The sequence below is a fragment of the Henckelia pumila genome, chromosome 1 (assembly GCF_033568475.1).
Source record: "Henckelia pumila isolate YLH828 chromosome 1, ASM3356847v2, whole genome shotgun sequence".
Classification (NCBI taxonomy): Eukaryota; Viridiplantae; Streptophyta; class Magnoliopsida; order Lamiales; family Gesneriaceae; genus Henckelia; species Henckelia pumila.
The window spans coordinates 76,981,302-77,004,429 of NC_133120.1; the positions used below are offsets into that span (position 1 = coordinate 76,981,302).

The 23,128-nt window shown below is 35.4% G+C and overlaps 4 protein-coding genes and 1 pseudogene across 4 annotated transcripts; 2 read left to right on the forward strand and 3 right to left on the reverse strand.

Moving 5' to 3' along the window:
• Positions 1–1,030: 1,030 nt before the first annotated feature.
• LOC140865720 (stellacyanin-like) lies at positions 1,031–1,729 on the reverse strand. Its single transcript, XM_073270453.1, has 2 exons — positions 1,552–1,729; positions 1,031–1,308 (listed from the first exon to the last, which is right to left on the reverse strand). Exons 1-2 carry the CDS (start codon positions 1,727–1,729, stop codon positions 1,031–1,033), a joined length of 456 nt encoding a protein of 151 aa, XP_073126554.1.
• A 1,919-nt stretch (positions 1,730–3,648) lies between these two features.
• Positions 3,649–4,856, forward strand: LOC140865726 (uncharacterized; annotated as a pseudogene).
• Positions 4,857–5,351: 495 nt separating this feature from the next.
• LOC140865733 (glutathione S-transferase T2-like) lies at positions 5,352–6,573 on the forward strand. Its single transcript, XM_073270476.1, has 2 exons — positions 5,352–5,848; positions 5,895–6,573. The coding sequence occupies exons 1-2, from the start codon at positions 5,352–5,354 to the stop codon at positions 6,571–6,573; spliced, it is 1,176 nt and encodes a 391-aa protein (XP_073126577.1).
• A 6,745-nt stretch (positions 6,574–13,318) lies between these two features.
• LOC140865739 (uncharacterized) lies at positions 13,319–15,272 on the reverse strand. The gene is made up of 2 exons (XM_073270485.1): positions 13,511–15,272; positions 13,319–13,419 (listed from the first exon to the last, which is right to left on the reverse strand). Exons 1-2 carry the CDS (start codon positions 15,270–15,272, stop codon positions 13,319–13,321), a joined length of 1,863 nt encoding a protein of 620 aa, XP_073126586.1.
• Positions 15,273–17,122: 1,850 nt separating this feature from the next.
• Positions 17,123–19,727, reverse strand: LOC140875390 (uncharacterized). Its single transcript, XM_073279055.1, has 3 exons — positions 19,142–19,727; positions 18,224–18,571; positions 17,123–18,077 (listed from the first exon to the last, which is right to left on the reverse strand). The coding sequence occupies exons 1-3, from the start codon at positions 19,568–19,570 to the stop codon at positions 17,436–17,438; spliced, it is 1,419 nt and encodes a 472-aa protein (XP_073135156.1). The 5' UTR covers positions 19,571–19,727; the 3' UTR covers positions 17,123–17,435.
• Positions 19,728–23,128: the final 3,401 nt, after the last annotated feature.

The following is a 23,128-nucleotide window of genomic DNA, read 5'->3' on the forward strand; positions in this document are numbered from 1 at the left end:
TATGTGGTTTACTAATAGACAAGACTCAGATAAGAGAAAATGTCATATTACGTACCCTCATCGACAGTTGCAATATTTCGAGCACATCAGGAAATCAATCAGAATATTTTGTGCACATATGCAAAGCATACAAAACTCTACATTGAGATAAAAGAAAATAATGAGCAATAGTACATCAGAAAATGAGTTGTAAGAAACCGATAGAAACTGAATATTGAAAAATTTAAAGGAGATAATAGAGTTCTAAAATTTTAAAATACACTCACATGGAAGAGAGGGAACGTGGGCAATCGGAGAGAAATGGGGAGAAAAAAGAGGAGCATTATTAATTTTAATTTTAAGGAAAAAAAAGTGTCAGTTTTTGTAAATTAAGTAAGAAATTAAGTAGTCATGCCAACGCACGACCAGTTAGTATTAACTGTATTATAAGCTGAAGTTTAATAATATAGAAAGAGATAGAAAGATAATATCATTTTAAGACAAAGAGCTGGACTCTTGCTTCGACTTAACAAATTATTATATCACTTTGCCAAATTCTTTTTCATTTACAAAATATAGTAATTCATGCTTTTACAGACGTTGATTCATATATATTTTGATCAACTATGCGAGCAAGTACAGGAAAGTTATCCTATGATTATGTAGTAAGTTTAGGGCTATTTTTTTTGACAAAACAAGAACCTCGATCCCGATCCTTTATATATAGTACTAGTGACGAAACATGTCAAAAGTGTGGAATCCAATAACCCCAAAAAAAAAAAAAAATCGGAGTTGGTGGATTAAACCAAACTTTGAAAACTTGGTAAACTGAAACACAAAATAAGAAAAAAAAATAGTGAACCAAATAAGTCATTATTTTCCCTATAAACTATACATTAAAAAGGAATCAAGCGAAAAATTATCCAAATCATAAAATCTTGGAGAATTGAAAGCATAGTCTCAACTGCCTCTATCATGAACAAGTCGATGTTACAGAAAAGACTTGATCAATTAATGTTACAGAAAATCGTGGATGGCGGAAAAACGGACGTCATCTAGCGGAGCAGCGTGCAGGTGGAAGTTGAGGAGGTGATGGTGTGGATGATGAATCAGTGCCCCAGGATTCCGCCACCACATCCACCGAGAACCTCATTCCGGCGTTACAAAATAAGCGCGTGCTACTGATGAAGTAAAATGGACCGGGTTTATAGAGGTTGATTTCGGTAACACCGCTGTTATCACTAGCTATAGCTTTTGCAGAAGTGCATTTCTCGTAGTCTTCTGCTCTCACTAGGCTCACGCTGTGGTAAAGGTGGTCGTACATGAAAACTGCAACCATACAAGTGTTGGTTTAAGCTTTGTCTATCATATGAATACCTAAACTGAAAACAAAAAAAAAAAAAAGTACATACTCCCAATGTCGCATAGAGAATTAATGTCATAATTCCTTTATGTCCCAATCAAAACATAGTCATACTTATGTTACTACATATGCATCGTCTCATGTACCAAACGATCTTGTATTATAATATCTTACATGATCGATCACGTCTCGTGTGTGTATGAACTTACCAAGGGTGTCACCAACCGTAAAGTTCTTGCCACTAGTCCAGCTTTCATAATAGACTTCAAGTGACCATCCGTTCGGCGAATCTCCGACCAAATATCTCGTCGCCGGAATTCTAGGAACTGAACTGCTAATCACCATCAAAACAATCAAATTTAAAATCCGACGACCAAAATTTGCCATTGATTGTTGTTTAAGTCGTCGGTTTGATCCGATAAAATTTGTTGTTGATTTGGGAAGATGCGTGCAAGATTTCATTGCTATATATATATATAATATGCTTTGTGAAGATGTGTGCAAGATTAATTAATTGACATATATACTATTTCTATATATAATATAATAGTTGACTTATTTATTTATTTTTTTTTCAATTTTACTTCGACGTATTTATCAGTAATTTTAGTATATTTCATCAATTTGTTCCACTTATTCTCAACTAATTTCTCTAAGGATAATAATTTCTCGATTTGTTTATCTATCATGTTAGCTCATAACTAAATTAATTATTTAAGAAATAAATATACATTACATAATAATACGTACCCATATTTACAAATTTAAAATAATATTTTGTCATAAAAAATTAATTTTTTCCATGTGTGACCAAAATAATTAAGAGATTTGTATCACAAAATTGATTCTTCAGACCGACTCACAAGAATTTTTGTGTATTATTTTATACACATGTATCATGCATACAATATCACATGTACGCCCATAAACTGTCTCGTGCGCAGCTGCGCGCGCACACACAAATAAGACAACTAGACAAGTATTAATTAATTAATTAACATGGTTTTAGAAAATAGCCATGTTCCATCCTTTATTCTAGGTCCTAGTCATATATTTTTAAGGAGTTTTTTGTACCTGAAATTTGTTTTTTTAATTAAAATAAAATAAAATATTGTAGTGATTCCATTTTTTATCAGATTCGTCACATTAATCCGAGATATCTCAACAGGAATCGATAAACACGTGAATTAATAAAGAATATTGGGCTTGCTTAGATAAGAGCCAAGTGCTCTGGAAAGGTCAGAAGTCATATAGTTTAACATTAGTTAACACCATCATTACATAGCATTTGATTCTGATATCAAAGGCAAATATGTATATAATAATAGTGATGCAGTGTTTATAGTTGTAATTCTTTTTTTTTTTTTAAGGACATCTTGTAATATTAATGAGAATAATCATTCATTACAAAACCACCCAACCAAGCTGGAAATTCCTATTTACCCAAATAAAAAGTAACTGGGAAGAAAAAACAAAACGAGCAAGTTGATGAGCCACACTATCAGCACCTCAGTTGATATGACTAATCCCCGCACAACTTGTATTTATTTTCGTTTTTCATCTTTTTTTTATCAATCATAAAATGACCGAAAGTGAACGAAAATGCAAGTTAAATGATTAAAAAAAAGTTATATGACTACAAATAAAAATTCATTGTAACATGACAAAAAAATAAAAAAAAATGTAACTTACATGGTTGAAAATACAAATTCACCATTGATAAAGACAAAAAGTGAAAAAAATACAATAACAGAACTAAAAATATTTTTATCCCTATATATATATATATATAGTATTTTAATTTTGGGAGAATAATATTTTTTCTAATTTACGTTCTAAGACTCTAAGGGCATCCGCAGTGGGAGCTCTTTCGAGCTCTCACTATCCCACGTGGAGCAATTGAAAAAGCTTCTCCCATAGTGGGAGAAGCTTTTTCAATTGTCAAACAAAGGGCACTCTGAACACCTTTGCATTTTACTCTTTTTTTTTATTAATTATTTAATAATATATATTATTACCGTTAATATGTATATACATATACATATATTTATTTATTTGTTTGTTTGTCTTGTCTTGTCTTTTTTTTTTAATTTTTAGACCGTTGTTTTTTTGTTTTTATTGTTGAATTTTTGTTAATTTTTTTATAATATTTTAATTAAATTAGCCGTTGAAGTATTTCCTATAAATACACATGAAGTCTTCTAATTCTCACTCATCTTATAATTCTTTTTTGTATTTACATTTATTTAGAATGTCTCAAAATCCAAATTCCTCTAGCAGATCTATTTTGCATAGTTTCTGGAAAAATGAATTACAAGTAAATGAGAAAGATGAATTAGATCAAATGACATTGATGCTACTCGAGCATGAAGAAATGATGCTTCAGCTACATGAAAGTTCTTCCAGTTGAACACAAAGGAGAAGGTATTTCAACCGAGAACGTGAAAGCGGACACGATCGCCTCTTCCATGATTACTTCTCTGATGAGCCAGTATATCCCGATGATATATTTCGACGCCGATTCCGAATGCGAAGAGAATTATTTCTTCGCATAGTCAATGCTTTGCAAAATCATTCAGAATATTTTCAATTGAGGAGAGATGCAACGGGAAGAAAAGGTTTGTCGCCACTTCAAAAATGTACCACAGCTATCCGTCAATTGGCCTATGGAGCCCATGCCGATCATTATGATGAGTATCTACAGGTTGCCGAAACAACTGCCATAGAATGTTTGTTCAACTTCTGTCGATGTGTGATTGAAGTATTTGGGGACACATATTTGAGAAGACCCAACAATAGTGATATCCAACGTTTGCTTGAAATGCACGAACAAAGACATGGTTTCCCTGGAATGTTGGGTAGTCTTGATTGTATGCATTGGGAATGGAGAAATTGTCCAGTGGCGTGGAAAGGCCAGTTTACTCGAGGCGATCATGGCGTTCCAACAATTGTGCTTGAAGCGGTTGCATCGGCGGACTTGTGGATATGACATGCATTTTTTGGGATCGCAGGTTCGCGTAATGATATCAATGTGCTTAACGAATCACCTTTGTTCAATACTGTCTTACAGGGAAATGCACCACATGTAAATTTCATGGTGAATGAGTCACAATATACAAAAGGATACTATCTAACCGATGGGATTTATCCCGAATGGGCAACTTTTGTCAAGAGTTTTCCATGTCCTGAGGATCCCAAAAGAAAGATGTTCAAAGAAAGACAGGAATCTGCAAGAAAAGATGTTGAACGAGCATTTGGACTGCTCCAATCTCGTTGGGCAATGATCAGAGGTCCGGGACGATTTTGGTACAAGAATAACTTGAGAGATATAATATATACATGCATGATATTGCACAATATGATTATTGAAGATGAAGGAGATGCAACACTCAATTGGTTAGACGATGAAGGAAATCCACCAGCACAGATATTTCAAGGATCTACCCAAGAATTTCAAGAATACCTTCGAAGAAATAGCAAGTTACGTGATAGCCAAGTGCATCATCAACTTTGAGCGGACTTGGTTGAGCATATCTGGGCACACCACGATATCAATCCGTAAAACAAGCATATATTATGTATGTTTTGGTTGTTTTTAATATTTTTTTAATTTTCACATGTCGTAGTATCTATTGGTATATTATGTAAACGAAATTTTAATTATTATTATTAACGTTAAATATATGTTATTATATATTATATATTGCACATACACTTTCCCACCGTTTCTTTCTTCTTCTTTTGTTTTTGTCTTTTTTTGTGTCAATTATTGTGTCTGTGACTTTTTTTTTTTTGAGATAATATATTTTATATTATTTAATATTATATATATACGTTATGCAGACACATGTGCTACATTTTGTTTCTTTTGTTTTTATAATCTGCATGTATAGTTAAAAAATATATAAAATTGATTTGTCGATAAAATTTTCCTATAAATACACAGAACATTGTCATACAATTCTATAACACACAAAATCACTAGAATCACTCCATCAATTTATCGGAAATGGATGCAAATTTTTTTGGGTCTTTCGGAAACTCTGTGAATTCTGATGCCGAAAAAAATACATCAGAAAATTATCAGAGTCGTCCTAATAGCCAATTTATTGCTCCATCACAATACTGTCACAATATTCAAAATATTTCACAATATCCGCTTAATTTTCAAAGTTCTCAAAGTTTGCCTAATTTTCCGAGCAATGTTCGCCCTCAAGCTCCATTTTATGCGTATCCACCTGAATATTGGCAAGCCATGTGTAGTCAATTTGCAATGTCAGCCCCTACTTATTCATTTTCTCCACAACAACCACCGGTCATACCTTCAAATGAATCAAGGAATACAGATACATACAAAGAACCCGCAACACCATCCTCGATTCCAGGTTCTCAATTTCCTAATTTTTCAACACAACTAGGACTCGACAACATTGTTTTCGATAAAGAACATGAAATGGATGGAAAACGAGCACCTTGGTCAGTTTATGAAGACAAGCTCCTTGCAAGGTCATGTGTCACTATTAGCACCGACTCAATTATCGGTAATGACCAGAAAGATCATGCATTCTGGAAAACGAATTACAAACTACTACAACAAACATCGCGCTACCGGATCTAAGGAGAGAGACTGGAAGAAGGTAAAATCACATTTCTATTTATTTCATCCTTTGGTGAATGAGTTTTCTGGTGTATACAATAATTTATACAATAATCGTCCGAGTGGATGGAGCGATGAGGATGTACTTGTCAAAGCTCATGAAATTTGGAAGACAAATCATAACAGTAAGCCTTTCAAATATGAACATGTATGGAGAATTCTTAGAGAGTGTGAAAAATATGCTCCACAACATCGTCATGCTAATAAGAAGGCTCGAACCTCTGAGTCAGAGGGACATACAACCTCATCCAATCCGGATACGAGCGTTGACGTAGATGACTGTGAAGTTCGTCTTCGTCCAATGGGACAGAAAGCTGCAAAAAGGAAGGGCAAAATGAAAGCTGTAAATGCCAAAAAATGGGAAGAGAAAATGGACCTTAGGTGGCAAAAGTTGGAAGAACTTCACATGGAGAAAATAGAACTTCAAAAAAATGAAGTGGCGACTCGAGAGGCTGAGACACTTCATAAGGATTATGAAATCCTTATGAAAGATACTAATGACATGACACCGGAACAACTTAACATACATCTCAAAATATGTGCAAAGCTTAAAAAGAAGCATGGAATAGAGTAGATGTATTTTAGTTATTTTTAATCTTGGTTCTAATTTATGTATCTCTTATTATCTACTGAAGCATTACGTAATCTAAATTTTAATTATTAATTAATGTTGAATATTTTCACTATCATGTATGGAATATTATGAACTATTTGTAATAAATAAATATATAAAATAAATTGCTAGTTATTTTTTTAACATAAAAATCTGTATGTAACGTTACAAAATTTTGAAATTGAATTTAAATTATATTTATTTTTTTATTAATTAAATTATTAAATATTTATAAAAAATATATATTTATTTTCTTTAACTATAAAAAAATTCACAAGTTCATTAATAAAATTAAACTATTTATATAAATTATGTATATATAAATATGTAAAATAAATTGATTGTTGATATATTTGAATTGAGTGTGGGGTCCATAAAAAAGTTGTTTGAGTTTTTTGTTATAGTGGAGAGTTGAATGACATTTTTGGTTTTTAATGTGGCGGAGTGAGGACCACAAAAGAATGGTGATAGGGGTGTTACCATTGTGGATGCCCTAAGCTCATCAATTTGCACTTTTTTCAGCTTTAATATTTTTTATGGGAGTGCCGACGGACACGGAAAAATAATAGCATTGCCAACAGAAAAAACTGACATGTTATCCCAATTTGCTGATGGGATGCAATATGATGTCATGTCAATGTTCCGATGAGAAATGATTAAAATTAGAAGGAAAAAAAGTGCTTAGAGAAATAAAATAGTGGAGTGTAAAATTAGAAAGGAAAAAAATATTATTTCTTGTCATAAATAAATAATAGTAGATAAATCTATTTATTATCAAATTCGAATTTGTGATCATCTGGGTAAATTTAAAACTAATGACATTAGTACATTGCTATATATAAATTTAATAAAATTTATGAAAATTTGATTCAAATTTTAAACGTTTCAAATTTTGAAATGTTTTTTAGTGTATAAATTACATATATTATGTATATATAGTAGTAAATGGAAATTTTTACCTTTTTTAACCTAAATTTTTTGGCGAGATCTTACTATATATAGTAAAAACTCCATTTTTATATAGAATATAGATATCCAACCACAAGTATTTTGATTAAAATATTTTCTACTGAAAAGGTTTAGGAACCACTGTGCAGAATATTCTCACCCTCATAATTTCTCAATTGACTGTGTTTGTATATTATTGGAATGATGATTGATGCGGTATCTATAATGATTGAATCATTTCCTATGATAAGACATGTTTTCTGATGATGTTCATTCGTTTGAAACATCAGAAACTGCCAAAACTACGGATGTCATGAACAGACATCTCTGATCGTTTTAGATCCGAAAGAACTTTACATCATGGTGCATCGAGTGTTTGGTTCTCCTCCCACTTTCGTTCCTTGGTTCCTTTAGGTTCCTTTTTGGTTCTTTTTGGTTCCTTCAGATACCATCGTCTATCATTTCTAACATGAGATATTTCATTCTTAATTTCGCCTCCACTGAATTTATTGAACCCATGCCACCGCATGTGCCTACTCTCGAATCACAGGTAAATATTTCAAAAGTAAACCCTTTGAATGATCGAAATTGATCCAGAAGATCGTGGACAAAGTTGAGTTGATCAAGAAAAAGATCAAGACCGTGCAAGACAGACTGAACAGTTATGATAACATCAAGCGCAGACCATTGCATTTTGAGGCAGGAGAACACGTTTTCCTGCGAGTATCATCTTTCCGAAAGGTGATGAGATTCGGTCTAAAGATCAAGTTAGCGCCTAGATTCATTGGACCATTCGAGACACTAGAAAAGGTTGGCCAGATGTGGCATACCGTTTGGCGTTACAACCGTATCTCTCTAGCATTCACAATGTGTTCCACATATCGTTACTCCGTCAATATATTGCAGATGAGTCGTACATTCTGCATCTGACACATGCCCAGCTAGAGCACGATTTTTCGTACGTGGAGAGACTGCTTAGAATTCACGATAGTAAGGACAAGGTACTTCGGAATAAACGCATTTCTCTAGTTATATATGTTTCAATGGCCGCGCCAAGGCACCGAGGAAGCGGCTTAGTTAGAAAGTCGTATGCGTTCCGAGCATCCGGAGTTATTTTGATTGTATTTTGTTTTCTTGAGCAATAATTGTATTTGAAACTGCGGTATTTTAATAAGGTTGTTTCAGTGTTATTGTTCTGATTATCCTAGGTTGGATTTTGATGACAAAATCTCTTAAGTTGGGGAGAATGTAGTAGCCCGACTCCTAATTAAGTTAATCTACTACCTAAACTTGATTAAGACGTTCTCATTTGGGTTTAAGGAGTTGTAAGTCGGATTCAGGACGACCAATAATGGTTCCAAGGGTTTCAAGTGTTGGGACAGTTCGGAAGCTCCGAAGAGCAGTTCGGAAGCACCGAACTGGTTCGGAAGCCAGAGTTGGTGATCGGAAGTACTGAGCAGTTCGGAAGCACCAAAATACAGATCGAAAGCTCCGATCTCGGGTCAATCAGACAGGGTATAGGTTTTGATTTGGTGATTAGACTTGAGAGAGTTCGGTAGATCCGAGTTGTGTCGACAGCAGTGTGTTGTCCAATCAGACACACGCGTTCGATAGAGGGAGTTCGAAAGGACAATCGGATGTTCCGAAGTGCGTTTGAAAGCTCCGAACGAGAGATCGAACGTTCCGACCGAGGTCTATATATAGGGGTCAAGAGCCTCACTTTCTTCACTCATTCCTACAACATCTCTATCGTTCTTATCTAGTCTTGAGGGTTTTCAGGTGTCGTATTCGAGGGCTAGGCAGTGACAAAGTGCTACCGGGATCGTAGCAGTGTTGTTCCTTGAGTTTAGGGAAATCGTCATCAAATGGTTGACTACATACGCATGTATATCGCTAGACTCTGATTAGCTTCAGCGAGTAGCTAATAGTCTAGTTAATACTTTTAGTAGACGTTTAGTGATAGAGTGATTGTCTGTTTATAGTCTTGGACTAGAGAGCCAGTAATTCTAGGTTGCTTATTCCGAGGTATGGACGTACTATCCGAGATACTCTAGTTGAGTAATCATGTTCTATGTTTGCATGACTTATATTATGTGCATTTATTATGTCACAGTTATTATGTTGCATGCATTATCACGTTGAGCCTACACCTTGATATTATCAGTAGAAGGGTTGCTCAGCCCCGAAGTTTTATGGATGGATTCCATGGATTTGGGTCCGGATATTCCACGTATTTCCTATGGTATGGGAGTACCTCCTGATGCGACAACCCAGTATCCTACATATCATGGCGCCATTTGTTTTGCAATAATTTCTACCGTGATAGAATTCTGGTACCATTTCATTTGCATTTATCATTCATAGCATGTGTATACTCATACTTCGTACTGAGCATTGTTAGCTCACGTCCTCGATTTTGGTTCTAGACACCCCATTCTATGGGTCATGACTTAGGTTGGACGGACTGGGAGGTAGTGGTCGTTGAGATGCAGCAGGGTAGATTGTACTGTACCAGGTTTTCATTTGAGGAATTTAGTATTAATTTCAATGGGGTTAGATAAAATTTATCAATATTTGTTTTGGGGCCGGTTGTATTCTTGCTGGTAGTTGTAGTTGAGTTATTTAAGTTTCCAGTAGTTTAATTAATTAATGTGTTTAAGTTATTTTGCATGCTTAAACTTTGATTAGTTAGTGATTTCGAGACGGATCAATACTGCAAGATGTATTTCAACATGAGTTTTGAAGTGCAGAAAGGATTGATATATATACTTCAGATTTAAGTTTTAGAAAGTATCTCCAAGTATACATACTGTATGCATCAATAAAGGAAACATAATATCGGAATCCATTTCTAGATATAGAATTAGCCGGACCCCATAAATCAGAATATATTAGTTCTAAGGGTTCTGAAAAAACAGTTTGGGAAAAGGGGGAAGGTCGATGGTGACTTTTTCCTAATTCACATGCTGCACAAATACTCATATATTCATTTCTTTGAAACCTAAAATTACATATCGACAGGGGCGGATCTAGAGTTTCGGCTTTGGGGGGCCGCTTACAAAATATAAACGAAAGATTAAAAGATAAAAGATAAGAATTACACTGTTTTTAATAAATATATTTTTAGCTAAAGTAAATTCGAAGTTCTATAAAAATTTTAAAATCTTCAATGATATCATCAAACAATTTTTTTTGGAAATGTCTCTTTCAAAAAATATCATCAATGCATTCGAGAGAAAATTATCATTCATTTTAGAGGAAAGCATATGAGTTTTCATTTTTCACTTTTTATTTTTATTATTTTGAAATCTCTTATTTTATATAATTTTAGAGGAAATTTAGAAGAAGAAAAATAGAAGAATAGGGGTTTTCACTTTTCATGATTAATAACCCCTTTCTTTTTCTTTTTATTATTTTGTAATTTTTAATTTTATATAATTTTAGAGGAAAATTTTTAAATATTTAAATAAATAAATAATTTGTATTATAAGAATGGGGTTTTTACTTTTCATGAAGATGAATAACCATTTTTTAAATTAGTTTGTAATTTTTTATTATATATATATATATATATATATATATTAAACAATAATTTACATATTTTAACAAAATAGGGAAAAGGGAAAAAGAAAGTAGGTACAAGATTCGAACTTGAGTCTTTCAAGTTTAAAACAAGGTCTACCCCATAAACCACACCGTATATTCACTCACTTTGGGGGCCAAAGTATTTATATAATACGTTTTCATAAATTAATATATATGTATATATATATATATATATATATAAAAAAAGTTCAAAATTTTTTTGGGGGCCGTGGCCCACCTTCGCCCTATGGTGGGTCCGCCCCTGCATCTCGAGGAAACATTCTTAAAAATAGATAAAATAGGATGTCCTAATCTAAGATTCCAAAAATCTAAAATGTGTGATGACATTTTTGATGTTGTTGAAAAAAAAAGAAGAAGAAAAAGAAGAAGAAGACACGCTGTGAGAGGTGCATGTTGGGTAAGAACCGTGTTGAAACAGGTAGCTGGAGAAGCTGGAATTGAAGTTGGTTTGCCAAGATTGAATTTATACAAGTCATCATGCAAATTCCCTTTGAGAAACACAGGTTGGGTGACTTGATCCCAAAAATGTGGGTGAAATTAAAAAAACACATGATTATCAAGTGTGAATTTGCTAACAGCAATAGGCATTGTTTGGTTTGATATATTATTAATCAATATATAACTTATTCCAATCAATTTCGTCTTATTTTCGTCATATTATTTATCTATTTATTAATTAATAATTTTACATCAATTAAATCAAATAAATTATAATCTATCCATCAAATCAAATAATGTATTAACTATTTTTTCTTATTTATTTTTAATTTACATTATATTACTTATCTATGGATAACTTATCCTATCACTCAAACCAAACGGTGCCAAGGAATTCATAACACCCATTTAACAGCCTCTTTCCATTATTGGCCATTTTTTTTTTGTTTTTTTAATAATATTATTTTATGAAATGTGTACAAGTTTTTTTTTTCAATGGATTGATTTTGAATATTTATTATATATTTAATTGTAATTTAAATTTTTTTATATTTGAATTAAATAATATGTTAAAATAATTTTATTATTATTTTTTAAATTAATAAAATTAAAGCTAAAAAATTAATATTATTATTTCGAAAATGAATTATAATTTAAATATTTTAAAATATATAAAATATATATTTATTTAATATAAAATATTTTTTTATTATTGAGTGGAATGTGAGACCCATAAATTATGAGTTAATAAGATTGTGGGTGAAAAGAGGTATGTGTTATTAACAACGGGACTCGCGACTTTTAATGATGTGAAAAGATTATTGTATTAATAAAAGAGCCGTGGATGCTCTTAATGATATGTGGAACACACAACTCAAACACCACCGAATCCTATACCACCGAGCACATGGAGGATTTGATCCTCCTTAGAGATCGCATGCCCACAAGCGGCAACATATCCTTTCATTTTAGAGAGGTATTCCCTCATGCTTAAACTTCCTTTCTTCTGGTTTGATACCCGAGCTGAGCTTTAGATCGAGTGGCAAACAACCGGGAGACCCTTGTCTAGAGTTGCCTAGAGTTCTCACATGCAACTGATCATCTGAGCTTGAACACCCTCGAACATTGAAGCAAACAAAAATGAAAAAAGCAACTGGTTTTGCCTACACCAGGCAATAAAGATGGGGTTAACCATTTCGAGACAACAGTCTGAGGAATAGGAGGATGCTCTAGAATGTATGGATCTAAACCAAGACCACGAATCCCAGCTAAAACCTGGAGATTCCAAAGCTGGAAGTGGCGTCAGCCATTGGCTCTGGATACCAAGTTAGAAATCAAGAATGAGACTCGAGATTCGTATTCATATCTTGACCTATCGCTTTGCATACAATGGTCTTATATACACTTAATAAAATCTAAGACTATGGAATCAAATCTAATATTGTTACAAGAAACAAATGAGACAAAATTAAATAGCTCCAACAAATTCGGGTTGGTTTTATCCTCTATAGCTCTGGTGTGCGTACACCAATATCTATCCTTTATCTGGTAGTGTTTAGAAACACTACCTTGATGATAAATCAATCTATCAGAAGATTCAAGATTTACTCGTAGATTAGATGTATACATATCAAGTAACTAACATGCCACAAATTAAACTACTGTTCTTGCTAAATGGAATGATTCGCTATACTGATTTGAGTACTTGATCATCCTAGCCAGATATCAGTTTGTTTCTTCCTTTAGCCTTTTCAATCTTTTTCCTTTCACAGCCATCTTTTCCAGGAAATGGCTCTTCTAAAATAGTTGTCAGGCCTTCAAATCAACACAAGGTGACAGCATCAATTTCAACTTTCAGATCATGGTGTATATATGATCATATAACAGATATAAACCATAAACTTACCTGATATGTAGCTCTTGTTTCGTTTCCGAATGCCGGTTTTTCCCCTGTTTTCTCGCTCTCTAACACGAGGGCAAGTGCTCAATGCCTTGAGCCGAGCAGCTCTAAAGATCCACGTCGAGTCCATCTGCTTGCTGATCATTCGAACTGCATAATATGGAATTTTTAAGCGATTTTCTGTGTTCATATTGATGCAAAGGTTGATGAATGTGATGCAATCTAACAAGCTCTCTTTGGCCATCCCTTTCATGTCATAGGCTTGTGATCTATACCAAAGGCTTTTGGCATGATTGTTCGGAGGGCTACAAAGGCAAAGAGCTCGAGTTGCATCGCTTATGGCGGAATCTGGATTTCTTAGCAGCAAATGGCATTGTGCCCGACTGCTATGCAATGCAACTCTTTCATTTCTATGCATTAATCGGCATAATTCTAGAGCCTCGGTGTATTTCAACTTGGCTTCCTCGATCTGTCCAACGAAAAACATGTGGTTTCCGTCTTGTTTTAATGCGTTTACCATCACCCTTTTTTGTTCAAGATTCTCACTAGACATGGTCTGCTCTCGTTTTCTCTTATCTACCTTCAAAATCCACAACTCTTTTATGGCTTTTTGGACTCTAGGATTCTTCATTTCTGAGTTTTGATGGTGTTTAAAGTTGTTGACAAGTGCCCTTGTGATTGCTTCGCCAACATTTGACCTGTTTCCAAGATTCCTAAGCTCAATCAAGTCGACAAGATACGATGCAGCAATGTCAAAGACTTTATGCCTTGTATTTGGATCTTTAAGGAGTAACAGAAGACAATCAATTCCCATGTACTGCCAATCATAAGAAGATCTTGAAAGGTGACATAAATTCTCGATAACATGTCTAGATTCTGATACGCTCCCTCTTCCAAGTTCATTGTAACACAGAATTCTTATCAGTCCAACTCCAGCAGGTGATGATTGGTTTACTAATCCACCCCACATTTCACACAAATCCTTCAAGAACTCTGGCTTGCAAATGATATTTATAGACCTTCCCTTTATTGCAAAACAGTTCAAAAGATGTATACTCCAACACTGAAGTTGGCTGGCCCACTCCTCCGCCTTCTGGTTCTCCATTTCGACCCCTCCAACACCTCTTGTAAGTAAGTTAACGTGATACCTCGCCCTCCTTTTCCTTGCCTTCACTCCAACAAACATGTTGTAGACTCCTTCCAGGCAGGTTGAAGCTAAATGCATGGCTAATTTAACCATTTCATCTCCGTATGCCTTAATGGCTTCAAACGTCATTTCGTAGCTAGCAAGATGACCGAGAGCTCGAACAGCAACCCTTTGCTCTACCCAACTCATTTTTCCTCTCAAGAGCTCTAACAATGCTGGGATGACTCCTGAGTCTACAGCTCTTACTGCGGATTCGACTTCATTCATAGTATATGAACCGATAATATGAGCTGCGTAATATGGGATGTATATATTCTGATGTGTAAGTAGCCACGTTCTATCATGGAGGGCTTTTTTAATCAAACCAGCCATGCATTCAAAGACACCAAGAGAGGGAAGCTCTTGATCATTTGGCCGAGTCATAGCGACGTTCCATAGCGAGCTTACAACAAGAATAAGTGCTTCGGAATCAAGAAAAGGTATTCCTTTAATGTATTCTTTTATTGCAGCTCTTCTGATTGTTGAATCTTGCTCCTTCATGATGCAAAACAAGCAACTAGATTTGGTGCAAGATTGTTCAGTAGGCATATTTCTAAATATACCATTGCTGCAAGTTGGCATTTTTTCCTTTTCTTCTGAGTTTACAGTTGAAGGGTTTGGAAAAATAGACGTTTAATTAGCATGTTGATTAGGCCAAGTGGTGACAGCAAGCGGCGCATGTGAAGACTTTTGTGCAAATTTAACAATATCAAATACAATTTGTATGATTGAATGCATCACTTACCGATTAATTAACCATTATTAAACATGATCAGAGATAAAGTGGTACTTACTATAACATTAAATTATGTCAGTGCTTAACACATCAGACTGTTAAGAGTTGGATCTTGCCTAAGTTTTGCTGTTACCTTAACTTTATACTTTCTTTTCTTGGATAAACAAAGGTTTAACCTCGACTCAATCTATGAATCTTCCTCATTTGTCTGTCCCTCAAATGGAAAGTTCTTGTCTCATGTGAAAAAGGGATCACATTAATTTATCAAGAACAAGAATGCCCACTTAGACAAAAGGCTTAATATCTGTTAATTGCCTCTTGAAATTACAAGTGGTATAGTGGTCCCTTGTAACTTTTTCCTTCTTAATCTCCATTTTCTAATAATCCATCAACTTTTTTAAGCAAATGACAGTATTTTTTATGCAGTGTCAAGTACAGATGGGGATGGTCTCAAGAAAATTCGCCTACAATACATACCGGCATTAAGTTAGTGAAACGCCTAAAAAGAAGTTTTACCAACCTTGATTATCACGTTTGTGCAGTATTATTAAGCACAGATTGGGAAGTTCTCAAGAAAATACGGCTGCTAGATACACGACTAACCGATTAGTGAAAGGCCTAAAAAGAAGTTCTACCATTCTTGACCTCATGAACCTGGTGTTCTAGGTGCACGTAATTACCTGATGGTTGCCTGCATTTGTCTCGGCATGTTGAAAATCCAGTCTTAAAGCACATTTGTTTAGCCGCGGCGTATAATATGTACACATTATTTTATCCTTGATCATGATGAGGCATACAGGATCATTATTCCTGCAAGAAGAGCCTACTGGGTTGAGTGCAACATGCAGAAGGGCATTATTGTAGGTAGTAGAAACTCAGCGATTTTTCAAGTGAAGTTTGTACATGTACCCTTTCAATTCCTAGATTCTACAGTCATTGATTGTCTTCAATAATCAGCGAAGAACAATGGTGATGGTCTCACGAATATACAGCCACAGTGTAGGTATATCATATATGTGAAAAAATTGCATCAAAAGCAGATGTTTATATAATGATATTTATGATTCAAACATCTAAGATATTCATGTGATTCCATTGGAATGGCATTGAGGAGAGTTTCTTGGGTTATTGAAGATGTTCATGTTTGCTTTTTTTATAGCGTAGAAATATTTGAAAAGGAAAAAAAATTATCCAAATACTCTCTATCATCCAACTTTTTTATTGACTCAGAAAGACATAAACTAACAAAATAGAGGGAGATGATTATTTGGGAAAAATTAAATTATACGTCACATTTTTGTCCCTAAATACTACGGTAAAAGTAAGATAAAAGCCAACTCATTCGGTTGAACTTGAAATGTATGGGGGAGCTATCATTTCTTATTCTTCAAATTTAATTCATATCCAACTTTTCACGTAAAAATTACTCGATACCAAGAAATATTATATGTATATATAATTTAAACATAATTAATCACCCATGGTTGAGCCATATGTAAAAGATTTGTTATAATGGGGCTTGAGAATTAAAAATTAATTCAAACTGAGAGCTAGCTGTCAATACAATAATCATAACCAAACACCACGCTCACAAGCCACGAGCGTCGACCTTGAATCATTTCAAGTTTTAAACAAATGATTCAAGTTTAGAATAAACAATTCAAACCAAATGATTTATTGATTCCGTAGGGGCAGATTTAACAACTAAATATTACACCCATCATAAAAAAGTTACGATCTTTGCAAAGATTGAATTGAAATTTTACATGATTCTTGAAATTATACATTCGGAAGTTCATTCACTGCGGAAGACTCCCACCAGATCCTCTGCTATATTGGATCTTGTACTATCTTTAGTTGCAAAAACCGAGACTATTATCGAACGAACTCGGAACTAGAGAGCTAGACTTCTTGAGACATATATACAGATTCGGATAAACTAATTTACCAGAGTTCCGAATTTACTACTTCGCCTCAGTTTGTCAGTCTATTTGTACTGCGGAACTGAACTAGAGTGTCTGAATATTTCGAACTCCTGCCTCTTTTCTTAGGTTCATCCTTGCCACAACGTTATTGCCATCACTGGATTTCCCCGATGCAGAAACTTTTGATCGGTATGCTGCAGCTAAGGCGGTCTTAACTTTACCTTCACGAGGAAGTTCGCCGACGGAACTTAATCTCAGTTCAGCAGGAGGAATGAAACAGTCTAAGGATAACCCTGGCACGTTGAATGCCACCTCTTCAATAGTCCATGCTTCTTCCATTCTAGTCTTTGTGTGGCTCATTGCCGTTTCTCCGAACCTGAAAAGCGTAACTACAGATCGACCTGAGTGAGAGATCATGATTCCATCAACAGGCCTATAGTCATCGAGAAAAGAATTTATAGTAGTCTCCCAATAAACTGCGTCGCTTCCGTTGGTTTGAATACGGGTCAGATGAGAGTCTTCTAAGTGCACAAGGAGACCCGTCTTTTGGCTGAAGTAGCCAAACAAAACATGCCTAATGATCTCTGCAGGTCCTTCACTCCTTGCTTTCAATGTATGGGGATCAGCAGAGAGTTTGAGAATGAAGCAATCCTCGCCGTTGATTTTCTTCTCTCCTGTGCATCTTGCATCGGCAAACATGTTTGCTGTCGTCCTTGGATCCAAACCCTACAAGTTAAATTCAACTCAACACAAATTACTACACATAGTCGAGAAATAGAACTTAAAAAATGCATCTTTGTTCTCTATTCGCCTTTTTTCATCTCAACCCACAATGATAAAATCCAGATTCTCATGTGACAGGGCAAATTTACCTGAAGAGCTCGCCGCAGAGGTCTTACAGGCCCTTTAGCCGCATGCGCACCAAGCCACGGAGTGTGTCGCCACACGAGCTTCCCATTACAACCTGCATGAACCTTGCTGCCACCAAGAGCAAGCTCCACATACCACATGTCCGGATTCATCTGCCAAAGCACAAATCCCCCGGACTCAGCCGCCTTTGCAGAGTTCCTGCTCTTGATGACCTTCGTCGCAGTCTCTAAATCAGATGCCATCATTTTGACCTTTCCCATTGCATAGGCATTCTGAACAGAGTTTTGAACCTTCTGCCCTCCAGATGCTGCTAAATACTGCTGCAATATGTACTGGGCAGAAGAAGTTTCCTGTAATAATTATTCCACAGACAATTAATTTCTATTCTAATAACATTTACACCCCACAAAACCACAATGACAACCCAACAAGGACCAACCTTAGCAACACAAGCTATTTATTTTGTTTTTCCATCCTAACATGTATAAAGAGTAAATGAACATATTAAAAAGAAATGGTCCACAGCACCACCTCCACACCACATGACATCATTTTATCAATTCAAGATTCACATTATTTTTTATTTGTTTCTTCCTCCCTAAAAACATCCCTCATTTGAATATATTAGCATAAATAACAACTGATAGGCAGTGAAAGCAAACTTATAATAGTAGATTAATAATATACACAGATTTCTCCAATTAGAAAAGGGGCTTCTTCAAGATCAATTATTGTATTATCACAAGACAAACGTAAAACTTTGAAAAACATGGATTAAATAATTATACCTACAAATATATATATATTCTACTTATTTATTCTTAGAACAGCAGAAAAGGGAAATCCCACAAATATAAAAGTAATAAAAATTAAATTAAATTAAAGATGATTAAATGGGGTGAGCAAGAGAGGTGACTAACAATGGGGGTGTCTTTAATACAGAGGTGAGGCAAAGGGTCGTTATTGCTAACGTGCACAGGAGCAAGCGGCGCACCCAGCACGCCGAGTAGCAACCGCAGATCGGACCTCGAGAAACCCGGCCCGGCCAAAGGAACGGAAGGAGCCCGACAGAGCCAATGTGCCCATCTGTCACTCCTTTGTTCACCGGAATCCGACCCGTTCGTATCCGGACCCTCCCTTAGAGGCGAAAGCGTGTCGACCCCAGGCCTCGAACTCCTCGATCTCGATATGAACATTTCAGGCGGGCGCCCATTGCTGCTGCTTCTCCTCCTCCTGAGAAGACCCGACCCGGAAGGCGACGGGCTCCGAACCGTCCTCGACCGGCCTGGTGACAGACCACGAACCACTTCTCCCCTCAAAGCCGAGAAAAATCCCTGCTTTCGCTCCATAGCGGATACAATCTCACAGTTCCGAAGTGAAAAATGCAGGGGGGGGACAATTAATGGAGTAGAGAAATAGCAGTGATTGATAAAAACAAGTAAGAAGAGCAGGCAACAGTGTGTGTTGTTGGTGTACACTCGGCAAATGCAGAAATAGGGAAAGAGAAAGGGCATCTGACGTTAGAACAAGAAGCGATCCACTTTTATTACCATGTTGAGCATTCGTATTATACTAGTTTTATTTTTTTTTTCCCCTTTTGTTTTTGGAAATTTTGTCTTTGTATGGTATTAATTATATTTTTATATAGAAATTGGCATATTATCGGATTATAACTTAGAGCTGTTTGTTATATATAAATCACATCTTAATTTTCAGGTAACATGACACGTGACCCAACATAAAAAAATATCACACTATATCATTGTATGTCAACGATTGCAGCACAAAAAAACGGTAGTTTTATAACAGTTTATTAAAAACCGTAGCAAAATTTTCGATTGGAAACTTAGTTGAGTATTAAAATATTAAAATAATACGATGGTTTCTAAATATTGTCGCAAAACAACAATTTTTTCAAACCCGTTGAAAAATGCAACGGTAAAATATGATAAAATATTCTATACGCATTACATTGCGACGATATCTTCAAAACCGTCACAATATACAACGCTTTTAAAAAAGCGTAGCAAATTGTGACGATTTTTATAAAAGCGTAGCAATTTTATATATATGTGATGGTTTTTTACAACCGTCGCAAATTGCAACAGTTTTTTTAAAAGCGTCGCAATTTATGTATATATATATATATATATGTCTGTATTTTATTATATATATATATGCATACACTATTTATAAAATTTATTTTTTACTGTATATTTAAAACTATAAGTGTAAAATAATTTATTTTTTGAAGTGTACATACACTATTATAGGAATTTATTTATGTCCATTTTTAACTTTTCTTATTAATTGTACGTGATTCAATAATTGAGTTACCTTTTCATTCGTTTCCATTTCATTTTGTTTGCTTGTCTCTTTATTTTTAATAATCCAGCTTCCAATTCCTGGTCAGCCTCCATCTCATGATCAACCCCCTTCACACATAACTCGGCTTCTGGATTAGGAATTGAACCAGTCGGATGATCCAGCATCAAATTCAATGTTCTCATCAGAAGAGATCTTCTCGAATGCATCCTGGCTATGTTTTGTATTCATCGGGGATGGAACTTCCCCTATATTCTCCTCTGATCCTACCTCAACACCCTGTATATGGAATCTTGGAGATTCATTTGAAGGAGAGCAAGTAGATTTGTAAGCCTTCGCTTTTTTATCTCCCATAATCGATGAAGCTCTGAGCCAATTACCAAATGATGGTTCTGAATCCCCAATATTTTGATCTTCGCACTCCGTTAAAAAATGTTCTATCTTCCCACATAGGTAACAAAATTTGGGTAAGCGTTCGTATAATAAAAGGATACAGATCTCTTCTTCTTCATTTTAAGTTTTTAGCCCAGACCCTGCCGGAGGGGCTTGGTGATATCCAACATAATGCATATCCTAACAAATTTGCCAGTGCAGTTACCATCTTCCCCACTATCCACTTCCAGAACTACCAATACGCTTACTGATGCAACAAAAAATTGATATTTTTTTATTAGAGAGAATTTGGGTAATTTGTGGAGATCTGGATAGCCGGATTAATATTCGAACTGTTCCAAAGAAGAACTTCGTGGGTTGTCACCTGCATCACAAAGCAAAGTGAGTGGCGCTGGAGGTTGCCCGGCGAAAACACTTCGACGCTCAAGTCAGTATTTGCCCAATAAAAATTCTAGAGAACTGGAGCATTTGAGTATAGAATGCATACCTTAATAACAAGAGAACTTGAGCTATTTATAGATAGTCGGAGAGTTTCATGGGCTTGAGCCTCTTATGGGCTTTTAGGAATTTATGGACTTGATAAAATATCCAAATAAATAACAAAATAATATGGGACCCAAATGAATTGAGTCAATGGGCTTGGGCCCGAGATAAAGTCAAATTGGGTAATAACCCATCATAAGCCCCCCACTCTCGGGCATGTTTTGTTAGCGAGATGATCGAGAGTATGAGTTTTCGGAGTAATCCTGTAGGAGACTTGTAGTAGAAGTCAAATAATCTTGTTCCAGGAAATAGTAAAATTTGGGTCGTTACCCATCATAAGCCCCTCACTCTCGGGCATGTCGCATGCTTCGGGATGACCGAGAGTATAAAATTTGGAGATACCGTTATGAAGTAATTGTAGTAGGAATGTGTTACAATTATAATGTAGATAGTAGGAAGAAAAGTCCTAGTTAAATTGAAAATTGTTGGATTCACAGTTCTGTCTGAATAATGATCGTAGAATTACAATAGAATTGTGGTGTAATAGGATAGAAATCAAAGTTCTGACAGAATAATAATTATAGAAACTCAGTAGAACTTTGGATGAATTACCATTATAAATTCAACATCGTAGTGTTTTCATCACAACTTACTAACGTAATATTGTGTCTGAATTTTTTTTATTGCAGCATTCGTGTGTTGGAAAATTAATAGACCAAAGATAGTAGGAGTAATCCACATAGAAGGTAAAAAAATTTCCCTTCACACATAGCTTTAATTTTTATAGTAGATGAATAATATCCACTCTCCTCTCTCTTGGCACCTCTCCCAATGTTTTGTATACGACGTGTATCTATGTGTGTAAATCTCAATCTATCATCTCTCCACCATCACAAAGGATCATCGACGGACGGCTAAATCGGAGGCGACAACATTGACAAGCGATGGTTGTGATAGGAAAATAAGATGCGGCAGCTCTCGGAGATCGACTTCCAGCCATGGAGCATCCACTGTCGGTGGATGTGTCCAGATTTGTCTCGATCGATGCTGCTCGAGGAGGGTCGTTGGTGACGCGATGAAAAGGTGGCGATGGGGTCCCGTCGATTTCCAACCATGGAGTAGCTTTCAAGCTTTCCTGATCTGGCTCGACGGAGGCGGCATCGTTCGTGACATTTCTGTGTGAGGAGCATGGCCGCGCAAGAAGATGAAGAAAAAACAGTGCCCGGAGTCAAATTCCAGCATGGAACATCCACCGCCAGTGGATGCTCCATTTCCTGGCTCGATCTGGGCGTGGTGGTTGCGGCGCGGCGGCGGCGATGATAGTGCGACGACAATGGCGCGACGACGAAGCGACGATGAATTCCTTGGGCCGTGAAAGGGATGGATAGATGCATGTATATACACGCATATGCATATATACACATATTATTTGTTGTTGATAATAATTTTTTTATTTATGTTTAAATGCATGGTCTGCTTCACCATAAAACCGTAAGAATTTTAATTGTCTCAATTTTACAACTTTTGTCTAATATTTTAAAAATATTATGACTTGGTTATTTACATTGAATGGTAATGAAAATGGTGTATTAGATATATATTTTTAAAATATATATATTTGGTGGGGTGTCCGTTCCATGATAAGATATTGTCCTTTTTGGGGTTAAAGCGAAATACTAACATGTTTGTTGATCTAGCGGAACCTT

Coding starts and splice junctions, on each gene's coding strand:
- LOC140865720 (XM_073270453.1), bottom strand. CDS start 1,729: ATGGCAAATTTTGGTCGTCGGATTTTAAATTTGATTGTTTTGATGGTG. Junction 1,309..1,551: donor TACGGTTGGTGACACCCTTG/GTAAGTTCATAC, acceptor GTATGGTTGCAG/TTTTCATGTACGACCACCTT.
- LOC140865733 (XM_073270476.1), top strand. CDS start 5,352: ATGGATGCAAATTTTTTTGGGTCTTTCGGAAACTCTGTGAATTCTGAT. Junction 5,849..5,894: donor GAAGACAAGCTCCTTGCAAG/GTCATGTGTCAC, acceptor GGTAATGACCAG/AAAGATCATGCATTCTGGAA.
- LOC140865739 (XM_073270485.1), bottom strand. CDS start 15,272: ATGCCAACTTGCAGCAATGGTATATTTAGAAATATGCCTACTGAACAA. Junction 13,420..13,510: donor AAACAAGAGCTACATATCAG/GTAAGTTTATGG, acceptor GTTGATTTGAAG/GCCTGACAACTATTTTAGAA.
- LOC140875390 (XM_073279055.1), bottom strand. CDS start 19,570: ATGGAGCGAAAGCAGGGATTTTTCTCGGCTTTGAGGGGAGAAGTGGTT. Junction 18,572..19,141: donor GTATTAAAGACACCCCCATT/GTTAGTCACCTC, acceptor TAATTATTACAG/GAAACTTCTTCTGCCCAGTA. Junction 18,078..18,223: donor CTCTGCGGCGAGCTCTTCAG/GTAAATTTGCCC, acceptor TTTAACTTGTAG/GGTTTGGATCCAAGGACGAC.